The following is a 19,974-nucleotide window of genomic DNA, read 5'->3' as shown; positions in this document are numbered from 1 at the left end:
ATGTGCCTGTAACTATGTAACAATTAAATATACAGATGCCTAAGCTTCCACACACACACACACACACACACACACACACACACACACACACACACACACACACACACACACACACACACACACACACACACACACACACACACACACACACACACACACACACACACACACACACACACACACACACACACACACACACACACACACACACACGTATTATCATATCATTATGTCTGATATGTGCCACAGTTAACACTGCAGTTAATTTCTCATACAATAAGGCTTTCAGTGGAAATGTAAGCTTTTAAAAGAGGGTGAGCTCTCGAGACGCAGAACACAAGTTTTATGTCAGATGTTCACACAACATCCTCGCAATGGAAATAGGATGGATTAGGATAGGATTCAGGTTAGAAATCTGCACCCTTTAAAGACACCCTTTAAGTAGGACAAGTGTTGTTAGAGATGTATTTATTTATGTATCTATCTTGTAATTTCATTACAACATAAATTATTGTTTGGTTTTTGCTGAAAACTGAGATCACTTTGTTAAATATCCACATTATTCCATTTGGATAACAAACGTCAAACAAAAACAAAACCTGTACAACGTTAACCAGTTTTCACAGCCCTTGAAAATAACCAACAATCAATTACTGCCTTTCTTTCAGATCCTGACAGTCTAATTCTCTGATTACTGGGAATGATCAGACAATTAAATTACATTTGCAGGTTTTACCCAGAAGTCTGGTTTCTCTATAACCGACGTCAAAGTCTAAACTTCTGCATGGGCTTTCTCTGTTCAGGACAGAGTGTGTCAATTAGTCAGAGCCCTCTTTGCCATCCTTGCTTTGATGCACAACTTTGCAATTGCAACACAGAAAAGCTTGCACCACCACCAGTGCACGTTGAATGTTGGATGCACGTGCCAAGTAAGTACTGGTGGGAGAGGGTGGTCTTAATGGAATTTAAATATAATGGTTGGAAGGGAGAACATTTTATTCTTATGTTCTTTAAAATTCGAAACACTTTCAAGTTCAAATCAATTGCAAGATTGGGCAAAACTCCAGCTGACTTATTGGGTGTTCTTACTCCGATTAAAGCCATAACCAGTTTTTGCATTACATTAAAAATAAATCAGACTACTGCCTTACAATTAAGATCGTAGAATTGGCATGCACGTAAACACACTCAGTGTGACTGGCCTCAGTGGGAATGCTATCAATTCAGTGTTCAGATCACCAAATAATGGATCATATGGATCGGTAACTCACTTAAAGCTGCAATCAACTTATTATAATAAATAAAATGTTATTTTAACCAATCTGTATGGTAGAGTGTGCTAATACAACATAACTAGCACATCTGCAGTAGTATGAGGTGGTCTCCCCTGCTCTTAGACCCTGAGCAGGGTCTAAGAGCAGAGTAGGTGTCCTACGTGACACCTACTGATTGGCAAGTAGCGCTGCCTGAAGATCATGAGTCCAATGTCTCCCCTGGCCAAGCGGGATTCCCTCTTGGCTGAGTAGTAGTAGACGTTTGGGTTCCCGCATAGGAGTTGCAGTTACCTCTCCACTGGGAGAGGATATAAAACATACAGTACAGGCTGCAACTTTAAAGAAAAATTAAACACAATTTCAGGACTGATGAGTCTGAGCGAGATGTAGTTTAAATGTCAGTCACTTCTGTCCTAGCACCTTCATTAATAAAAGATAACTTAAATATCTGAGCTGCTCAAGTGTCGTCTTCTCTGCAATTTCAGCCTGTCCCTGCCTATTACACACATCTCAAAATCAAATGAGGAGTGGGGTGGCATCAGTTGTTGTGACTCTGTGATAGGTAGGCTCAAGGGAGCTCAATGGTCTGCCAAGGGGGCGCAACCTGTAGATAGCAGCATTTACCCTTTAAGCCTGTATTTGTGGTTTTATATCTTGTTGGAAATGTTGACGTCATGATTAGGAATGACATGTTTTACCATAAAGGCACAATACTGTATGTTTACAGCAAAAAGAAAACATGATTTAGTGTTTCATTCATCTTTTCAAGTACCATAAGCTGAGGTAGAATTTCAGTAAAAGGTAAACTCTCTTAGGTCCTGAGGAGTTTCAAAGGGGTGACCGGCCGGGTCCGTCTTTGGTTGCATTTCTAAGGTAGAAACAGGAGTGTGCTGAGCATCTCTATTCACACTTTGCACAACAACAGTGAATAGTTTCATCATCAGCCCTTTTCAGGAATTCACAAAAACTATATTGATAATATATTGATAATATATTGTTTAGGGGCATGTCATCTTGTGTATCTGTACAGCAGGTCTTATGTGTCTGTGCAGTAGGTCTTGTGTGGGATGTAGCTGTGTCTTTCTGTCTGTTTCTGTCTTCATGCCATGGTCTAGCTCACTGGGGTACGGGGACCACCACGGGTCCTTGAGGGGGTTCCAGGGGGTCCCCAGCTGAATGATAGATAGTTAGGAACCAACTTAACTTTTACAGGTCTGTAAGAATGTACAGACCATTCCAAGAATGTACAAATGGAACCAAAGCGGTCCATTTGGTTCCAATTGTACACTCTCAAGAGTTGAATTAACACTGAGGATTTTACACTGTAGATTCGGGTCCCAGAGATACAAATCGTGTCAAATGGGGGCCTACAGTAATACATATAAAACCAGGGGTCCTTGAAATGAACACGGTTGAGAATCACTGCTGGTCTCGTTGCTGTCCCTTTGCCCGGCCAGGGGTGACTGGCAGGTCCTCGTGCAGGTATTTCATGGTGCCGTGTTCTGAGAAGTCGGCCGCCGTGTGGCCGTCCCCTCTCAGCACCCACTTGGTGGTCAGCAGGCCCTCCAGGCCCACGGGACCCCGGGCGTGGATACGAGCCGTACTGATGCCTACCTCCGCTCCTGAAGAGAAAGAGCGAAACAGAGACGTACATGATTACAAAGTCTTTTTGTTTGAGATTCTTCATATTTATTCTTCATGAAACTAGGACAAGGACATGTATGGGTGATTGTGCAGACTTGTTTACACACATCAACCCCTGGTCCCTGATGAATAGTGTCTCTCAGTCACGACGAGTCTCCCTTGAGTTCATCTAAGAAGTAGGAAATGAATGAATCTCCGGTACAACCTACCCCACCATTAAATATAGCAAGACTTATCCATCTGAACGCATTTCTCAATCCCTTGCTCTTAAGTGGTATCAGTGGCATCAATGACAGAGGTGCTACTTGCTCCCAGGGGGACTCCTCACAGAAATGTCTGTGGAGGATTAATTGGTATAATGACTAAATTGGCAGAAAAAAAAGGGGTAAAAATAATTGGCTACTAAATTGGCACTATAAGTGGAATCAATGCAGACATGCTGAAAGGTGGGAGTGAAGGGGTGAATCATCCACCTCGCTTTGGGCCACATTCAATCACGGTGGACAGTCACATGAAAGCACAAAACTGGAAGTGGCTGACAGTGAGACCACAGACAAAGAGTGGGCTCTTTGGGATTCCTCCATGGTGAGGTCGAGTTAACCTCCAGTTGTGGACTGAGGTTGAGCTGAAATACCCCAAGCTCTACAAGCTCATGTAGAGCTGCTATTTTTGAAAAATGGAGACAACATTTTTAACTAAAATCTTAGCTTCTGGAGGTCCCTGGAACAAATTTGTTTACAAATGTTTGCTTTAAAAAATATATATTCAAAGATTTGCACACATTTTCAAGATTTTTCAAAAATAAGAGATCTACAAGCTCATAGTGCAGCACTCGGTGCTGCGATATGAGCTTGTATATCTGATATTTTTGAATAGCCAAAGACATCTAAAATTGCACAGATACGTTCCTGGATTGAATGGGTTATGAGTGGAATGGAGGTGATTATTTTGAGACTGGGGAGGAGAAGTAGGAGGTTTAGGGACAGAAAATCAAACATGAGGTTTTAGGAGGTAAGCAGATGGTTATGTAATAAATGGGACAGTCATGGGACAATGTATACTGTAAGTGGTGTGCTACAGTGTGCCTGCTCAGGGTAAGAAAGGAATAAAATATCATGCATTCCTATTACCTCCAAAGTCTGTCTGTGAGCAACATGTATTCAAAAGTAATGGCCGGATTGCCATAACATTTGCTGTGCACATTCACGCTCCCGAGAGGAAGAACCGTCAGGCCAAAGTTTCAATTGAGCAAACTGGGGAGATATCTACGCCTTGCCGGTGGTCTGCACTGTACTGAGTGCATTCATGTGGTTTCAGATGAGTAAGCCGGGAGAGGGTAGGTCGACAGAGACACAGGAGAGGGGCACAAAGTTGGCATTTACTGTACAAACTCACTCAATTTTTCTTGTTTAGACCCTACACACTAATTGATCACTAAATTCAACATGTTTCCCATCTTAGTTCAAATAAAAAAGCTTTATGAGGGATTTCATTGAAAGTTCTCCAGAACAGTATACGAGCTAACCATTTGAAACCGAAAATAGCCGATCTACAAGCTCACAACAACACGTTGCATACATTACGTACCCAGTCCAAAGCGGTAGCCGTCTGCAAAGCGGGAACTGGCGTTCCAGAAGACACAGGCACTGTCCAACTGCTGGAGGAACTGCTCCGCTGTGTCCTCTGAGAGACAGACACAACCTCAGCAAATAAACCTACAGCAATCTTCACATCTCCCCAACCTGTACTGCAGGGGTCTTCAACGTTTTCTTCCGGCCAAGGACCCCTTAGCTGAGAGAGAGAGATGAAGCAGGGACCCCCACTACATATTGGATTCATGTTAAATGTGTGTTTACTGACATTTAAGGACTTAAACCCTCAATGCTTTGTGAACTTGACCTTAGGCTCTGTACTTGGTCTGCTCTTTTTTCAAACCAAACCTCTTTGCCGAAAATAGCCGATCTACAAGCTCACAACTTGTTGTGAGCTTGTAGATCTGCTATTTTCGGCTAATGTGGATGCGACGGCTCAAGTGACCCCTAGGGGTCCCGGACCCCCCCCCTGTTGAAGACCCCTGCTGTACTGTAGCAACACAAACAAACACTTTCTTTCTTTGTCTGACATGAAATGCGGGTTGACTGTTTTTCAGGCAACACGCTGTAGTGTAGGCTATCCTCAGAGGATAAGAAATCAACATCACACACAGCAGACATTCTATTTAAAGTTTTACAACACCAAGCTAGTGATTTGTCTGATTATAGGTATTCTAACTCAGAGGGAGTCCTTCATCTTCACAAAATAGATGCTCACAAGAAATCAGTTTTCTTCTCTACAAGAAGGCAATGCCCTAACCATTCAGATCTACAAGGATGTTAACATGTTACCAGCATGGAAGAGCAGTTACGTGTATTTGGTCAAAACCTGAACATTTTATATCAGTTGATGATTAAGACCTGAGGCCGCTTCTAAAAAAAATCGAAATCCTAACAGTTTTTCGGAAAAAAATATAAACATTTAATTTTCACGATTTTCTAAAGTGACACAGATGCGTTCCAGGTCTTAATGGGTTAAAACCTAGATTGACCTCAGAACGCACTTGTTTTTAGGTTGCACTTTGCTCAGAGGTCCCTGTATCAGGATGGTCTTTTATAAGAACACCTTTATTAACAACTAAGATGTCTGTTCTTTAAAGTTCTTTTATGGAATTATTTCTGCACTGTTTAATCCATTGATGTGTGTTTTATGTTGATTTGCGTTTTATGTTGTTGTATTTAGTGAACTTCTTGGCCAGGGCTCACTTAAAATTAATAATGATGTAGTGTAAATCTCTTTTTTGATTTCTCTTGTTAAATACAGGATAAAGGATACAAAAAACACACACTACATTCTGTGGTCACTAGATGGCAGTAAAACAACTGCTAGTCTCTGCCAATGGAGCAGAGCTAGTTATTTTTTCCCCGGCCAATTTCACACTTTGTTCGCTCAAATGAGTGTTCTTTTCCCATCCCATGAGGGTTTTGTTGCATCTCAGATGCTTGCATTAAGTATCTGAGTGAGCTGCAGAGACACCTTTATTCTTTTCTTAGATCAGTGTTTCTTTACAGCCCCCCTCCCAACAGAGTGCCCACCCCCACCCTGGGTTTGGTGTAAAAACTCATATCCTCTCACCAGTGCATTTCTGCCAGAGAACATAACAGTGCATTCTGACATGTTTGGGCTATTTTTTTGTGCCCAGAGAATCTTTAAACGCATTAGCTCTGGTGTCGTAAATAGCGGATTTACAAGCTCACAACGTGTCGCATTGCCAGTGCGTTGTGAGCTTGTAGACCTACTATTTTGGAATAGCAGTATAATTAAGTATATAATAGCATAAAATAGACCCTTACGGATCCATTTGGTTTAATTTGTACACTCTGGAGATCTGTGACCTAATGCTTATGCTCTAGGTAGGGGTAAGAAGGTTCAGAGGCACAGTCTACAGTATATGGCTTTCACAGTGCTTCATCATTTACTCTTCAAGTATGCATGCAGAGTCTTCTGTTCCCAGGTCCAGAACGTTTCTGCAGCAAACCCCACAACGAGTATCGGTTATCTCCTACGCCTCTCTACGTGCCGGGGAATACCCTGGACGCTGTCCAAAATCATTTCTGTCTGTTAACGAGTCGCGGATCGCCGGGGACACTAGAAAATTAGATACGCTTTTGACCCTGAGCGGTGACGGCGACTGGGCTTCAGTACAGTATGTCTGCTCTCCATTTTAAACGAGCCCTGTCCCCGCCGATGGAGTCACACTGGGAGCCAGTGCACTTATCCTGACGATGCTCTGTCACTAATAGACACACACAGACTGTGACAGAATGTATGACGGAGCGAGAGAGAGAGAGAGTTTGAAATGGAAGTGGAAGGTGACGGTGAGAAATATCAGAGACACAGAGGTTAATCACTTTCAACCTGGTGTGCCAATTTTAGGCAAAACTTAAAAAGGTAGGGTAAGTGATATTTTTTGGTTAAAACAAAAAGTATTTTGTTAAAAGGTTAAAGCACTATATTATGATAGTAATCATTGCTATAGAGTGTTTGTTCAGTAACAGGAGTCTCCCCGTCTCTCCAGCTCTTTAATAAACAGAAAATACATTTTCCGGTAGGTGTCAAAATATCAGCCAATCAGCAGAAAGTACCAATTTTGAAGCTTCATTTGTATAGTGTTCCAGTTCCAATTTTGTCTGCTCATTTCTTAGTGTCATCACTTCCAATTTCACTTGTTTAATCTATATCCTGATTGAGTTCTCTATCCTAATTGGATAAAATTGGAAATGAAACAAACGAAAATGCATTTTCTGTTTTATAAAAAGCTGGAGAGACAAGGAGACTCCTTGTACTGAACAAACACACTATAGCAATGAGTACTATCAGAATATTAACACTTATTTTAACCAAAGAAAATCACTTACCCTACCTTAACAAACTTCACACCTTTTTTTTAGATTCATCCTTCGCGCCTCTAGTCCAGTTGCTGCTGGGAACTCCATGCACTTTAATAATTTAATGCAATTAAAATATTTTTTAAATGCCTGAAAAATATTTTATTTAAATGCAGTTTTGTGTCATGGTCATTTTTTTAACATATTTTTTTTAATTCACTGTAATTAAATATTGGTGCAATATTTAACTACGAGCCCTATTTTACTTTATGTGACCTTCCCTTGTACTGTGCAGTGATGGAGCGCATACTGTACAGTATGTGTGGATATTCAAGTCAGGCAATGGTGGGTGAGAATCTCATAGTCTCGGGGGTCCCAATTTAATGTTTTTTGCTGCCAACTGACAATGAGCCAGAAAATCACAACTAGAGCTGCACGATATTCTATGTCTATATACAGAGAGTGGTTAGCATGAGGCGTAATCATGGTCTTACTGCCCCATCGACATATTATTGCAATGTCAAAAGAAACACTACACCACACAGCACTAGCAGCGCACAAGCCACCCGATCTTACCATCTTCCGTGACGATGACATCGGTGTGGGAGCTGCCGTACTTGTGGATATGGTCGATGGCCTCCTGCATGCTGTCCACCACCTCCATGCAACACTCCAGGTCTCCGTACTCCGTCCGCAGGGACTTGGCTTCCGACGGGCTGAACGTCAGGTAGGAGGCAAACCGCGGCCCGGCGTGGATCTTCACCTAGTCACACCGAAACACAGAGTGTGGAAATATGATTACTATCTGTGCAAAAATAATTATTAAGTATAACCAGTGTTCAGGCACTTCAGTTCTTGATCATGAACTAACCTTGCATGTCATTTTTTTCCACCTCAGTCAGAGTATTACAATGTTTTCGAAAGATCTATTATATACAATATTTCCCTGGAATTTGAGTTGTTGCATCTAGTAAGTAGATGCAACGTTACATATTTTCAAAAGGATAGCCCATTTCCATTGGGCAGTCCTGGCACCCTGATCATCACTAGACGGTCTCTGGGCACACATTTACTGTATAAACAATGTAACCACTTGAACCCTAGCGGCCCTATTCTGCAGCAAAGAGGTTTGGTAAAAGAGGTAAATACCAGATAACCTAATATAAAGCCCTGGGGGTTAATAAGGCACAGCACTGATTCACTGATTTGTTCAGTACATTTGTTTAAGTATGTTTAAATGTATGAATGCACATGCGTGTGTATTACCCTTTCAGTTCGCAGCATGTCAATGATTTGGTCAAACAGAGGGGTCCTGAGGATGTCTCTGTGAATCAGCAGGGTTTCCATGGCATTACAGGCAGCTGGGTAGTCACACTTGGAGTCTCTGACTGAAGGCAGAACATGTCAGTCAATCACTGTGTCATTCACCATTGGTGGTAACTGTGTATTACCACCAATCCTAACGCAAGCTTTCTGTACTGATTGCAAGTCCCTGCAATTTGGAAACAACTGCAATGAAATGCATTTCACTCTAAAACAAGTAACTGTGGGTATCTGGGAAGGTAACCAACTTCAACTGCTGGTAAAAAAGGAACAGAAATAGCTTAGTAGACAATGTGTACACTTGCTTCTGTAGCTAACTGGTTCAGAATTCAAGGAATGTAGCAAATAAACGTATAAATGTGGATCGCATTAAGGACGATGCAATTCATTTTTTCTATGTTTATTTTACATTCTAGGGCGGAAGAATGCAGATGATCTCCTTGTATGGGCAAAGAAGTAAGACAAACACACAGACGGATGAAGAGATTTGTGGATTAATAGATAGTTCTGGACAACAGCTGATCTCACTGACTTTATATAGATAAAATTGTAGAGATTGATTGTAGAGAGACAGGAAACCGAGGGACAAAAGCGAGACATGACGGAAGTCGGATTCAAACTCACGCCACGCTACACAACATACTATTACTGACCAATCTTGATGACTTTGTCCACGCTGGCGTCGCTGTTGATGTAGACGTGGCAGATCCCCTCGCTGTGGCCGAGGACCGGCACGCCCTTGGCTGCCCGCTGGATGTCCCTCACCAGCTGGGACGAGCCGCGTGGGATGATCAGGTCGATCATCTTGTCAAGACGACACAGGTCCTCCACCTCCTCCCGAGTGCTCACCTACCCACGCACCAAAACACACGCAGCACAGAAAAGACAAAGATGAGGAAATTGCACGGCAGCAAAAGGGAATTTCTTGTGGTTTACTATTTTTTTTACTTTTTTTTGGTATATTGTCGCTGTTGGGCAGGAACCTTGCGTTTCCATATTACAAGTTTTTATACGAATGAATGCCCTATTAAATAGGGCCTATTTTATACTTCATTGTATAAGTGTCATGCTAAATTAATTTCACTATTTGTCATACAACAAAGTGTATATATATATATATATATATATATATATATATATATATATATATATATATATATATATATATATATATATATATATATATATATATATTGTTGACAAGAGCTTGTGACTAAACAGTAACTACTTGATGAATCTGAGAAAGGTGGAAAGACCAAAACGTCAGTCACTTTTTGTACTTGCACCTAAATAATAAAATGCTGTCCGTGCTGCTCCAGCGTTTCTCTCTTCTGCATCGGTTGTCCCTGCGACGCACCGGACTGGCCGTTTTAGGCCATTGGCCATTGGAATCCAATGTGGTTATTTTTTCAATTTCCTTAAAAGTAACGTTTTTGGACAAATAATGTTTCTGCCTGACAGCAATGTGACGTGATGTGTATCTATTTCTATGTACATGTTTATAATAAGAAAATTGCTAAATAAAGTTTATTTAGAACATTTCTAAACAAAGTGCTAAATAAAGTCAAAATTGCTAAATAAAGTATATTTATTAAAAATATACTTATAATCAGGTCTAAGTGACGTTTCAACACTTTTGTTGGTACTTTAGTTGTTGGTTCAAATGTGCTGAACTGAAGCAGTACTTGACACACCTGAAGAATAAGAATAAGACTACTGTAGATACTAGTAACAGACTAGATTGTGTGCAAACGATTTTGCCTGTTTCACTTCCTTCTAAGGCAGCCTTCTCTTCATCCAATCTTTGTACCACTCAGCAGCTGCTACTTTAACAACTCAATTTGATCTGACGGATAAGTATTAATTCAAGTAAGTCATTATTAAGTTACTTCTTAATAATTACCGGTACTACTTAAGTGGTATAGCCAAATAGCCGACACGTTGTGAGCTTGTAGATCTGCGTTTGTTGGACATTTTATTTGTATTTTTGCCTATAATGACAGGCCAAAAATAGGGACGACGGGTTAAACTAAATTATTTATTATCTTTTGATGGAATTAGTCAGAATGACGGTCCAGCCTGGTTCCATGTCTCCAGAGATGCCTAGGATGGTGGTCTTACCAGCTGTATGGCCTCCTTGACCCCATGCATGGAGAGCGCCTCCTGGGTGAGCTGGTGGAGGACACGGTTGGTGTTTGCAGCCTCCTTGCCTCCCTTCAGCAGCAGAGCGTTACCGCTGGCTATGGCCAACGCTGACACCTGGACAACCATAAAGGGAGAGCACAACATGATGTTACGTCAAAACCGTCACATTGAGACAATAATGTCAATATATGAAGTAAAAATGTAATAACACTGTCGATATTAAAGTTAAGGCTAAGCATTGTTTTGTGGTAATATTTTGGGTGAGGGTAAATGTTATATCAAATATTGCCATACTGATGAACATGGTTTTCTATTTGCTTGAGACCAGGTTGTATAGCTTGTACTTGGAGTGAGACTTTGATGAAAGAAAACATGTTTTGTTTAGTACATGTATACAAACATTGCTTTATGGCGAGCACACACACACACATATACACAAGCACATGCACGCACACACACATACACACGCACCACAGAGCTTGATACCCTGTCGCCTAACAGCCTTCCAGCTATCCATGTAATCATTCAGGCATTAATGATCGAAACAAACTCTACCACAAACTCTCTCTCATAATGAACGTTTCAAAATCTGCAACCTTTAGAAGTCCAGGCCATCAGGGATAAAGGAATATGCTCACTGATGCACAATATAGAAACAAATACAGCCTTTAGGCTTAGCTTCTATACAGCTGCACAATCTGGTGCCAATTTTAAAGCAAACGGATTCGGTGCTTGATAGTGGTGGCAGATAATGCACCAAGAGCAAATGGTACAAATTAGCATAACAGTCACAGAAATGCCAGAGTTTTGGTTCCCTGACACGCTTCATGAAAAAATTTACACCTAACGTACTAACAGTCTAACACCTCATTCACGTTAATTAAAAAAAAATCTTAAATACATGTAGTCTAGTTTACAGTCTTCTGCACTTTGTTACAGACTGAAATTCCAATGTTTTCATTTTAATTAGGGTGTCACTGAGCCTTTCGCCTAGAGGGGCTTTGAACTGCAAAACCACATCGTTGTCACGTTAATTCTCATTCTACGTTTTGCAGCCCTTTAGCTCAACAACAATGACACATTTTCAACTGTTAATGTCACTTGTCCTATCCTTCGTACACCTTTATTCCAGCCGTCTGCTGGTACTGTACCTGTGGCAGGCAGTCTGGCCTGGCCTCGAAGATGACCAGCAGAACGCCGATCGGCACGGTGATCTGCTCCAGCTCCAGGTTGTGGGCCACCTTGGTTCTGCGCAGCACCCTGCCCACGCTGTCCTGGGCTGCCACAGCTATCTGACGCAGGCCGATGGACAGGCTGTTGAGTTTGGCCACTGTCAGGCTCAAACGCTTCATCATGGCTGACGACATCTGGCCTAAGGGAGAGGGGAACGCAGGGGGGGAACGCATCTGTGTCACTTTAGATTTCTTTGGCTATTCAAAAATAGCAGATATACAAGCTCATAGCGCGGCACCAAGTGCCGCGCTATGAGCTTGTAGATCTGCTTTTTTTTTTTAATATTGGGGGAAAAAATGTTTCAAATTTTTTCAAAAAACTGTTAGGATTCAGAAAACATTTTTAAGAATCGCCTCAGGTCTTAATGGGTTAAAAAAGGAGAGGAAATAAGGCTGTCAGAGACATAATCGAAATACAAATTAAAGAGAAAAATGTGATCCCCCGCCCTCAATCCCCCAGGTTGTCTGGAGCAAAAAAAAAAAAACTATGATATCAAGATCAAGTCTTAAAGATTGAAAACAATAATTGAAAACCGCAACATCTCTAGCTTAAGACAGGACATTATGTCACAAAGCCACCAGCGTGGGCGGGGCAGCATCCTTCCATCACCTAGCAAGTAATAAAGCAAAGGCAATTGTGGCTGTTTCTTCTTTTAAATAAGTATTAAATAGCTCTATATTCCCAAATAAAGTGTTATCCACCTGGTGTCTTGCCGTCCTATCAGAAGCACCAGTTGGTGGTGTGCACACACACACACACACACACGTTACCTGTGCTGACGGCCAGGTCCATGTCCAGCTTGTTGGCGGCAAGAATCTCCTCCTTCTTCTCAATCAGCAGCTCTGCTAGTTGACAGATGATCTCACTCCTCTGGCAACAACACACACAAACACAAACGCACGAACAAACACACACACGCAGTAATACTAGTTACAGCCGGCCTGGTAGTTACACAGTTCAACCACCAGGCGTCACCGTTTCCACAGAAATCAAACTTAGATGTGGCATTGACTTGGCTAGTAGCACTAGTATAGCATCCAGTGCTTTTGTTTGTGAGAGAGCAAGAGAGAGAGAGAGAGAGATGGAGAGAGAGAGAGATCACAACACACACTCACAGTTACAGTATGTGTCCAAGCATGTGTGTCTTGTTTCATCGCTGTTGGGTGGAAATACTCTTGTATGATGAAGTAGGGATCTAATTGTATGTTGTATGTTACAGAAACTCCAAATGAGTTTACCTACCTGTTCGGGCTGCAGGGATGCCAGGGTTCTGCCGGAGTGCCGGGCCATGTCTGCCTGCTGCTCTACAGTGGGGCCTATGGGGGGTTGAGGAGGAGTGGGGGTCAGACTGAGAGGATACACAACAACTGAATGTTGTACGATATTTATGCACTTTATATATTGTATATGTAGTTTCCAGTGCACAAAAGAGCTAAAAGTGTGTGTGCGTGCGTGCGTGCTTGTATTACTGTGAGAGCCAAATGTATAGTAGAATTTATGAAATTGACAATGTGAGGACAATTTTCCTGGTACTTGCAAGAGAAATTAATAATAATTACATTCAGGTTGGGGTTATAGGCTATATAGACAGGCCTATTAGACATTTAGATGTTAGGTTTAGGGTTTAGGGTTTGGAGTTATGCCTGATCTATACTTAGTTGTGCGTCATTGCCGTGCATTGAAAATAGCAGATCTACAATTGTAAAAAATGACCTGAATAAAATCTGCATCCCAAAATGTGTGTGCGTGCGTGCATAACCGCGATATAGGAAAAGGAAAGTCCCCAGGACTTTTTTTGTGTTATCCTTTTAGCCTTAATGTCTGGCTGTACCTCGTGCTGTTTACATTTCTGTCTAATAAAGTATTCAATCAATCAATCAATGAGCTCACCAGCGGGTTTGACCTCAGAGAAGAAGGTTCCCACCTTCTTGCCCTCCACGATGTCTGTGATGACGTGTCCTGTCACCTTGGGGTTGGTGCCGTTGGCAATGACCACCGACGTACCGCCCTGCAACGCCCAGAGGGCAGACTTTACCTGCACACACACATGCAGACGCACGCACACACGCACACGCACACACACACACACACACACACACACACACACACACACACACACACACACACACACACACACACACAGAGCATAATGTTTACCATGAGGGCTAAAGAGATCAGGGAGGCTGGCGTTACTATCCACACATCAGTATAAGAGGAGAGATTTGTTTTAACTACAGCTAAATAAAACGTATACTTTGAATAAAACCATCACATTGGTAGACAAATAGAAGGTTTATAAAGCAATATAGCTTCCAGTTACATCAAGTAACTGGAGGTTATACACCAAGTTCAGAATATCAGGTAATAGGGCTGGTACTGTGGTATCATTCTGGAATGGGGATTCTTAGTGTATTTCCCAATGTAAACTGCCCCCATCCATGCAAAACCCTCGATGGCCTGTCTCATATGCCGAGTTCTTCCTTCAAACGCCCAGACAAATAACTGGCAATGATTGAATTGACTTCAGGGTCATACACAGCTGGATAAAGGAGGCCACTAGTTAGACGACAGCATTCCACTGGCTGTATTACTTTTGTGAATTGGACCACGGCTGTACCTTGGCCTCCATGCCTCCGATCCCGACCCTGGACTTTGTCCCGTACGTAATGGACTGCTGGTCTCCCGGGTAGAAGATATCGATAAGCTTAGCGTCATCCGTCCCTGGAGGCCGGTTGTACAATCCTACAAGTCACAGACAAATCATTATGAAATAGAGTAACTGTTCATTTGCAAATTGCGCTGCTCCAGCTTAATGGGTTAAAACATTTGGTGTGACTGGGGAGGCGGTGCTGCACTTCTACAGAGCAACTATGTATGGAGAGGTAGGTGTCCTCACCCTGGCTCCCTCTTCAAAATCCCTCCCCTCCGGAAAGAGATCCCATAGTTTGAGGTGTAGGACACCTCGCCTCAGGAACAGCACATATCCTGAGGCTGTTCCATACATCAACACTGACGTGCAAGAACTTTTAGCAGTACAGCAAGCATTAGCCAACAAGCACTTTAAAAAGTAGGTAGCAGCACAAAGCAAGAGACATTTCAAGACCAATGTAGCAGCACAAAGCACTTTTGAATTTGATCATGTTTTGTATGTTTGAATTATAAACATATTTTTTTTGATGATCAGATTTGTGTTTTTCTGTCTGTCTGTTTTGCCACTAAGGCAAATTCCTATCAACTGTGTTGCCACGGCAATAGAAAGTATGAATAGTAATGCTACACTATATACGTAGAAGTCTATTTGAATGTAACGATAAAGCATGTTCAAATACAGGTCATTCTGGTGCCAAAAGTCCTGTACATTTTCTGAATTCAACAAACTCTTGAGTAGATGGACAAATGCACATACTCCCACACACACACCTCTCCTGTCAACCACATCTGTATCAAGCCCAGTCAAAATGACAGCAGGTCTCTGTCTGTTTCTTACAGTATATGACACCATATAGGCCATGTACCTTCCACATCAGACAGGGCGATGAGCAGGTCAGCCTTCATCTCCACGGCCAGCCGTGCTGCCAGGCTGTCGTTGTCCTTGATGCTTATCACCTACAGCGGCAGAAGTTTCAGACACAAAACACAACCACCCAGCTAAAGCTTGAATAAACTGAGGAGAATTCATACAATAAAATAAACTCCTGTGCACTTAATTCCATGTCACTTTTATTGCCGAGGTTTGGATTCTAAGCCCCTCATGGGGGCACGGTCTGATGCTGCTGAGTGAGGTCGGTTACTTGTGAGAATGGCAGCGTCACTGTACCATCTAGGGGCTTGGAAGCCCACATCCCCTCTGGTCTTGTTTAGTCTTAACTTCAGATTGGCCAGGAGGATGCTGCCAGCAATAAAAGTGAGAATGACTTGGACAAATATGTCAAAAGTTTTAAATAGGAGCTGTTGCTTAAATAATGCTCACACTATAGATGCATGCCCCGGGTTACAAAAACAATCTAGCGATGAACAGTGGGTGAGTGGCAGGAGGTTTGATACAGATGAGAAGCATTACTGTTATTGTGTGCAAACAAGTAAGGACCAGGTTTTTGTTTGTTAGTGCCCCAGCATGCACAACTACTGTACCCCCGTATTCCTGAATGCACATGCCTTAGGGGAGGCTGACAACCTAACCATTTTTACACGGTCAGCGGCAACTGCTTCTCTTTCTGAAAACTGGTGTGAAAACATGTGTGACATAACAGAGCAACTCGATGCCTTGAATCTACAACTTAAGGTCCGAAAGAAGCTGATCACAAAGAGTTAAAGAGAGTTAAGTGATATTTTTCTGTTAGAATAAGTGTTAAAAGCTCTATATTCTTATAGTAATCATTGCTTCAGAGTGAATCAAATGATTGTGATAGACGATTAGTGTATGTAATAATTGTGACAGGCCTATGAGAGAATACACTTCTGTTGTTTTGACAGCTGTTTGTTTTGATGCACTGCCTTGATGACGGATGAGTGGATTGATGCTCACGCCGAGAAATAGTTTTGATGGCGCACCCGGTGCGTATGGTTTCCACGCTGAACGGTGGAGAGTCAGATCACATCACTTTGCCAGTCAGTCAGCAGAAGTACAATCACCACCATGCACAATCCAGGATTTGCTAACTTTGAATCCCAGAAATGATTTGCACTTGTTTTGTATGTATTTGCACAATAGGCAGTGGGGCTTATCGCTCGACATGCACAATATACTATAGTATACTATGTGCAGCATTTACCGATAAAATGTTACATGGAGCATAGAAAATAAGAACACACCTGGACATACTGTATGTATTTGTATAATAGATGTATGGCCCTTGATTTGATTTAATCTGCATGGCCCCCTCAATATGATTGAGTAGCATGGAGTGACAGTGTGAGTGTCTGTGCAAGGACAGCTGCTAACAGCTAGCTACAGTAATATTATCCCTACAACCCCCAAATATACGGTACTCTAGTCTACCTCACTCACAAAAAAACGAAATGTGTATTTTTCATGTTCATTGTCTGCCTCATTAGAAGGTCTTAGATTAAATTACTCACTTATCACAATGTAATCATTATGAACAGTGAACATCCGGGACAACGCTCCACACGTCCCAGACTCTTCTCCCTTCTGACTCCCAAACTGTGGAATGAACTCCCCATTGCAGTTAGAACTGCAGACTCACTCCCAATCTTCCGCCGTAATCTGAAGACTCACCTCTTCAGACTCCACTTTGCTTACTTTGCTTGCTGCAAATCGCTCTGGATTAAGAGCGTCTGCTAAATGCCTAAATTGTAAATTGTTATGTGACTGTACTGAGCCACATGTCAGTTTTCATGACCGTCATCCTCCACCACCACCACTGTCAGCTCTGCCGCCAACAGCACCACGCCACCCCATGCTGCCTGTACCCACATTTACCCCCATTAGGTCGTTGTTGGGCTCGGGCGGGGGCACCACGGCGTCGTTGGTGTTGATGATGGGAACGATGTTCATGCGCATCAGCTCCTGCAGCGTGCTGTTGAGGTTCTGCCTCTTCTGGTCGTCATGGAAATCCAGGTTGGTCACCAGGATCTGAATACGAGGAGGAACAGAGATTATTCATATACAAACATTGAGACGTTCCAACTAGGGTTCCTTAACGATTATTCTATTAAAACATTTAAATTTGTGTAAGAAGCGTGGTCAGAGCGTATGAAGAGTGGCTATTATCAGAGGATTCATTTTATTAAATTTTAGCATGTGCCATTTACAACTCACAGCAAAATGTGAAAACTTGTCTTTTTTCTACATATAACAGTTTATTGTCTGTTTGGGTTCAGATAACTCACGATGACCCTTTACCACTATTTTGTACTTTATTATCTTATTTTACTGTCATGTTACGGTGTAAATGAATCACGCAGCTTAATCAACTAATCAATAGATTAATCTATTATGAAAATAATAATTAGATGCAGCCCAAATAGGATATGGTGAAAGCCAATAGAAGATGAGGAAGAACTACAACAATCAGAGACATTTTGTGTGTATATGTGTGTGCGTGCGTGCGTGCGTCAATAAAAGATGAGGAAGAACTACAACAATCAGAGACATTTTGTGTGTATATGTGTGTGCGTGCGTGCGTGCGTTATGTCCATACCTGTGCAGTACAGGTGCTATACTGCGTGAACATGGCTTCATACAAGGCCATCAGTCCACTCTGTCCAGCCGCAGCACACGCCCGGGCCTCCAGGACTGGCACGGACTACAACACACAGTAAACACACACACCAACCATTAAACACAAGGATAGGGTGCCAGCTATGTGGTTTTATGCTAAAATGGGGTTTGATTTTGTCACGTTTAACAAACTTCTGCCTAAAGTAATCCTTGATGTTTGCGAGACAATCAAGCCTACTTGTGACACTGGGGTGTTAAAGTAAACACAGCTGTGTATCTTCAGCATAAGCATGAAATACATAATATATATGAACTATTTGAGCAGGCTGGAGATATATAAAACAAAACAGTACATACGATGGAACGATGAAGAACCGACAACTCATCTGACATAAACGACGAAGAAAAAACAATCACGCACCATATCTTTGAGTTGGTTTTGTCCTGAGTGCAGGGCCTGTCGGACACTCTGGGAGAGCAGGATCTCGTGTCTCAGTCTCTGCTTGCCGAAGGCAACCGCTCCACTGGTGACAATCATCATCTCCCTGCCCTGGTTCTGCAGCATGGCCACCTGGAACAACAAGAACAGCGTAACATCTGGCTATGGTCGCACCAGCTGTTTACAAGTTCAAACTAATCCTAGTTATGACGAAAGCTTTCACTAAATTGAGATTTTCACATTAACAAAATTTGTACACATACGTAAACCAGTTCTTATGCAAGGCTTAGTTGGTTAACATTTGGCTAAATGTCATTGTCAACTATGAAAAAAAAGAGAAGTGCATGCTGAAAACGGAGAGGAAGGAGAAATACATATTTAAGGAAATCAAGGTTTTGGTTGGTGTCTTTTTTTACACTGTATAGTTGCACATACGTGAAATTTGTCCTCTGCATTTACCCATCCTATAATTACTATAGGAGCACTGAGCACTGAGCAGCCATTGTGTGGCGCTTGGGGAGCAATTAAGGGTTAAGCGTCTTCCCTGATTTAGCAGAGGTATGTTATTTGACCGGCCAGTATGAGAGCCATCCTCATGCACTTCCACGGGTTTAATTTGGGACTACAGGCTTAGTTATTGACATGACAGAAACACTGTCTTCTTCTCAAAATAAATAGTTTATCTTCACAGCAGATTTGAGTCCAAACTAAATTCTCCATTCCACAGAACTGCGCAAATATAATCTGCACAGATCACTCCTATCTGTGACATAACTTATTTTTTTAGATAAATGAAAAGCAAACTTGATTTGATCACTTCAATGTCTCACAGAGGTGACACAATTTCTTTGGGACCCTTTCTCTACTGATGTGAAATGTGAGCGTCCCCTCCAGTTATTGTGTGTATCGTAGTTTACTGACGTTAATGTCAGTGTTAAAGGAATAGTTCACCCAAAAACTTTCTATCAATTACACACCCCATGAAGCATTGAATTCATGGAGATGTTTTTGTATGATCAAATTATTGGCTCAGGAATGCATCAAAAACGAAGAAAGCTCCATAAAATTCAAGGCTTCGTGGGGTGTATAATTGATAGAAAATAAGTCATTTTTTGGGTGAACTATTCCTCTAAGGCCAGAGTGTGGCGTTTTCCTCCTCACCTGCTCCACAATAGAGGCCAGCCTGCCCAGTGCCAAGCCACACTCATCGCCTCGGGTGACCACAGCACTGCCCAGCTTCACCACAATCCTCTTGGCTTGGCGGAGCGCACCACGGTGGGCAAAAGAGCTGCTGTGAGCCCGGCCCAGTGC

General features: G+C 42.1%; 1 protein-coding gene across 1 annotated transcript; it reads right to left on the bottom strand.

Moving 5' to 3' along the window:
- Window positions 1–2,065: 2,065 nt before the first annotated feature.
- On the bottom strand, window positions 2,066–19,974 carry LOC311060068 (delta-1-pyrroline-5-carboxylate synthase-like; the record flags this gene model as incomplete). Its single annotated transcript, XM_084078194.1, is given in 18 exon segments — window positions 2,066–2,142; window positions 2,698–2,729; window positions 2,731–2,896; window positions 4,506–4,601; window positions 7,916–8,102; window positions 8,606–8,727; window positions 9,316–9,511; window positions 10,784–10,921; window positions 11,959–12,174; window positions 12,806–12,910; window positions 13,283–13,356; window positions 13,931–14,075; window positions 14,658–14,782; window positions 15,556–15,646; window positions 17,478–17,636; window positions 18,205–18,309; window positions 18,646–18,795; window positions 19,825–19,974. Coding segments are annotated over 17 exon segments (2,178 nt in total). The 5' UTR covers window positions 18,790–18,795; window positions 19,825–19,974.

Source organism: Gymnoscopelus microlampas (assembly GCF_963454915.1).
Source record: "Gymnoscopelus microlampas genome assembly, chromosome: 14".
In the NCBI taxonomy this organism is placed as follows: domain Eukaryota; kingdom Metazoa; phylum Chordata; class Actinopteri; order Myctophiformes; family Myctophidae; genus Gymnoscopelus; species Gymnoscopelus microlampas.
The sequence above is the reverse complement of the archived record's forward strand: the minus strand, read 5'-3'. Positions and strand labels throughout refer to the sequence as shown.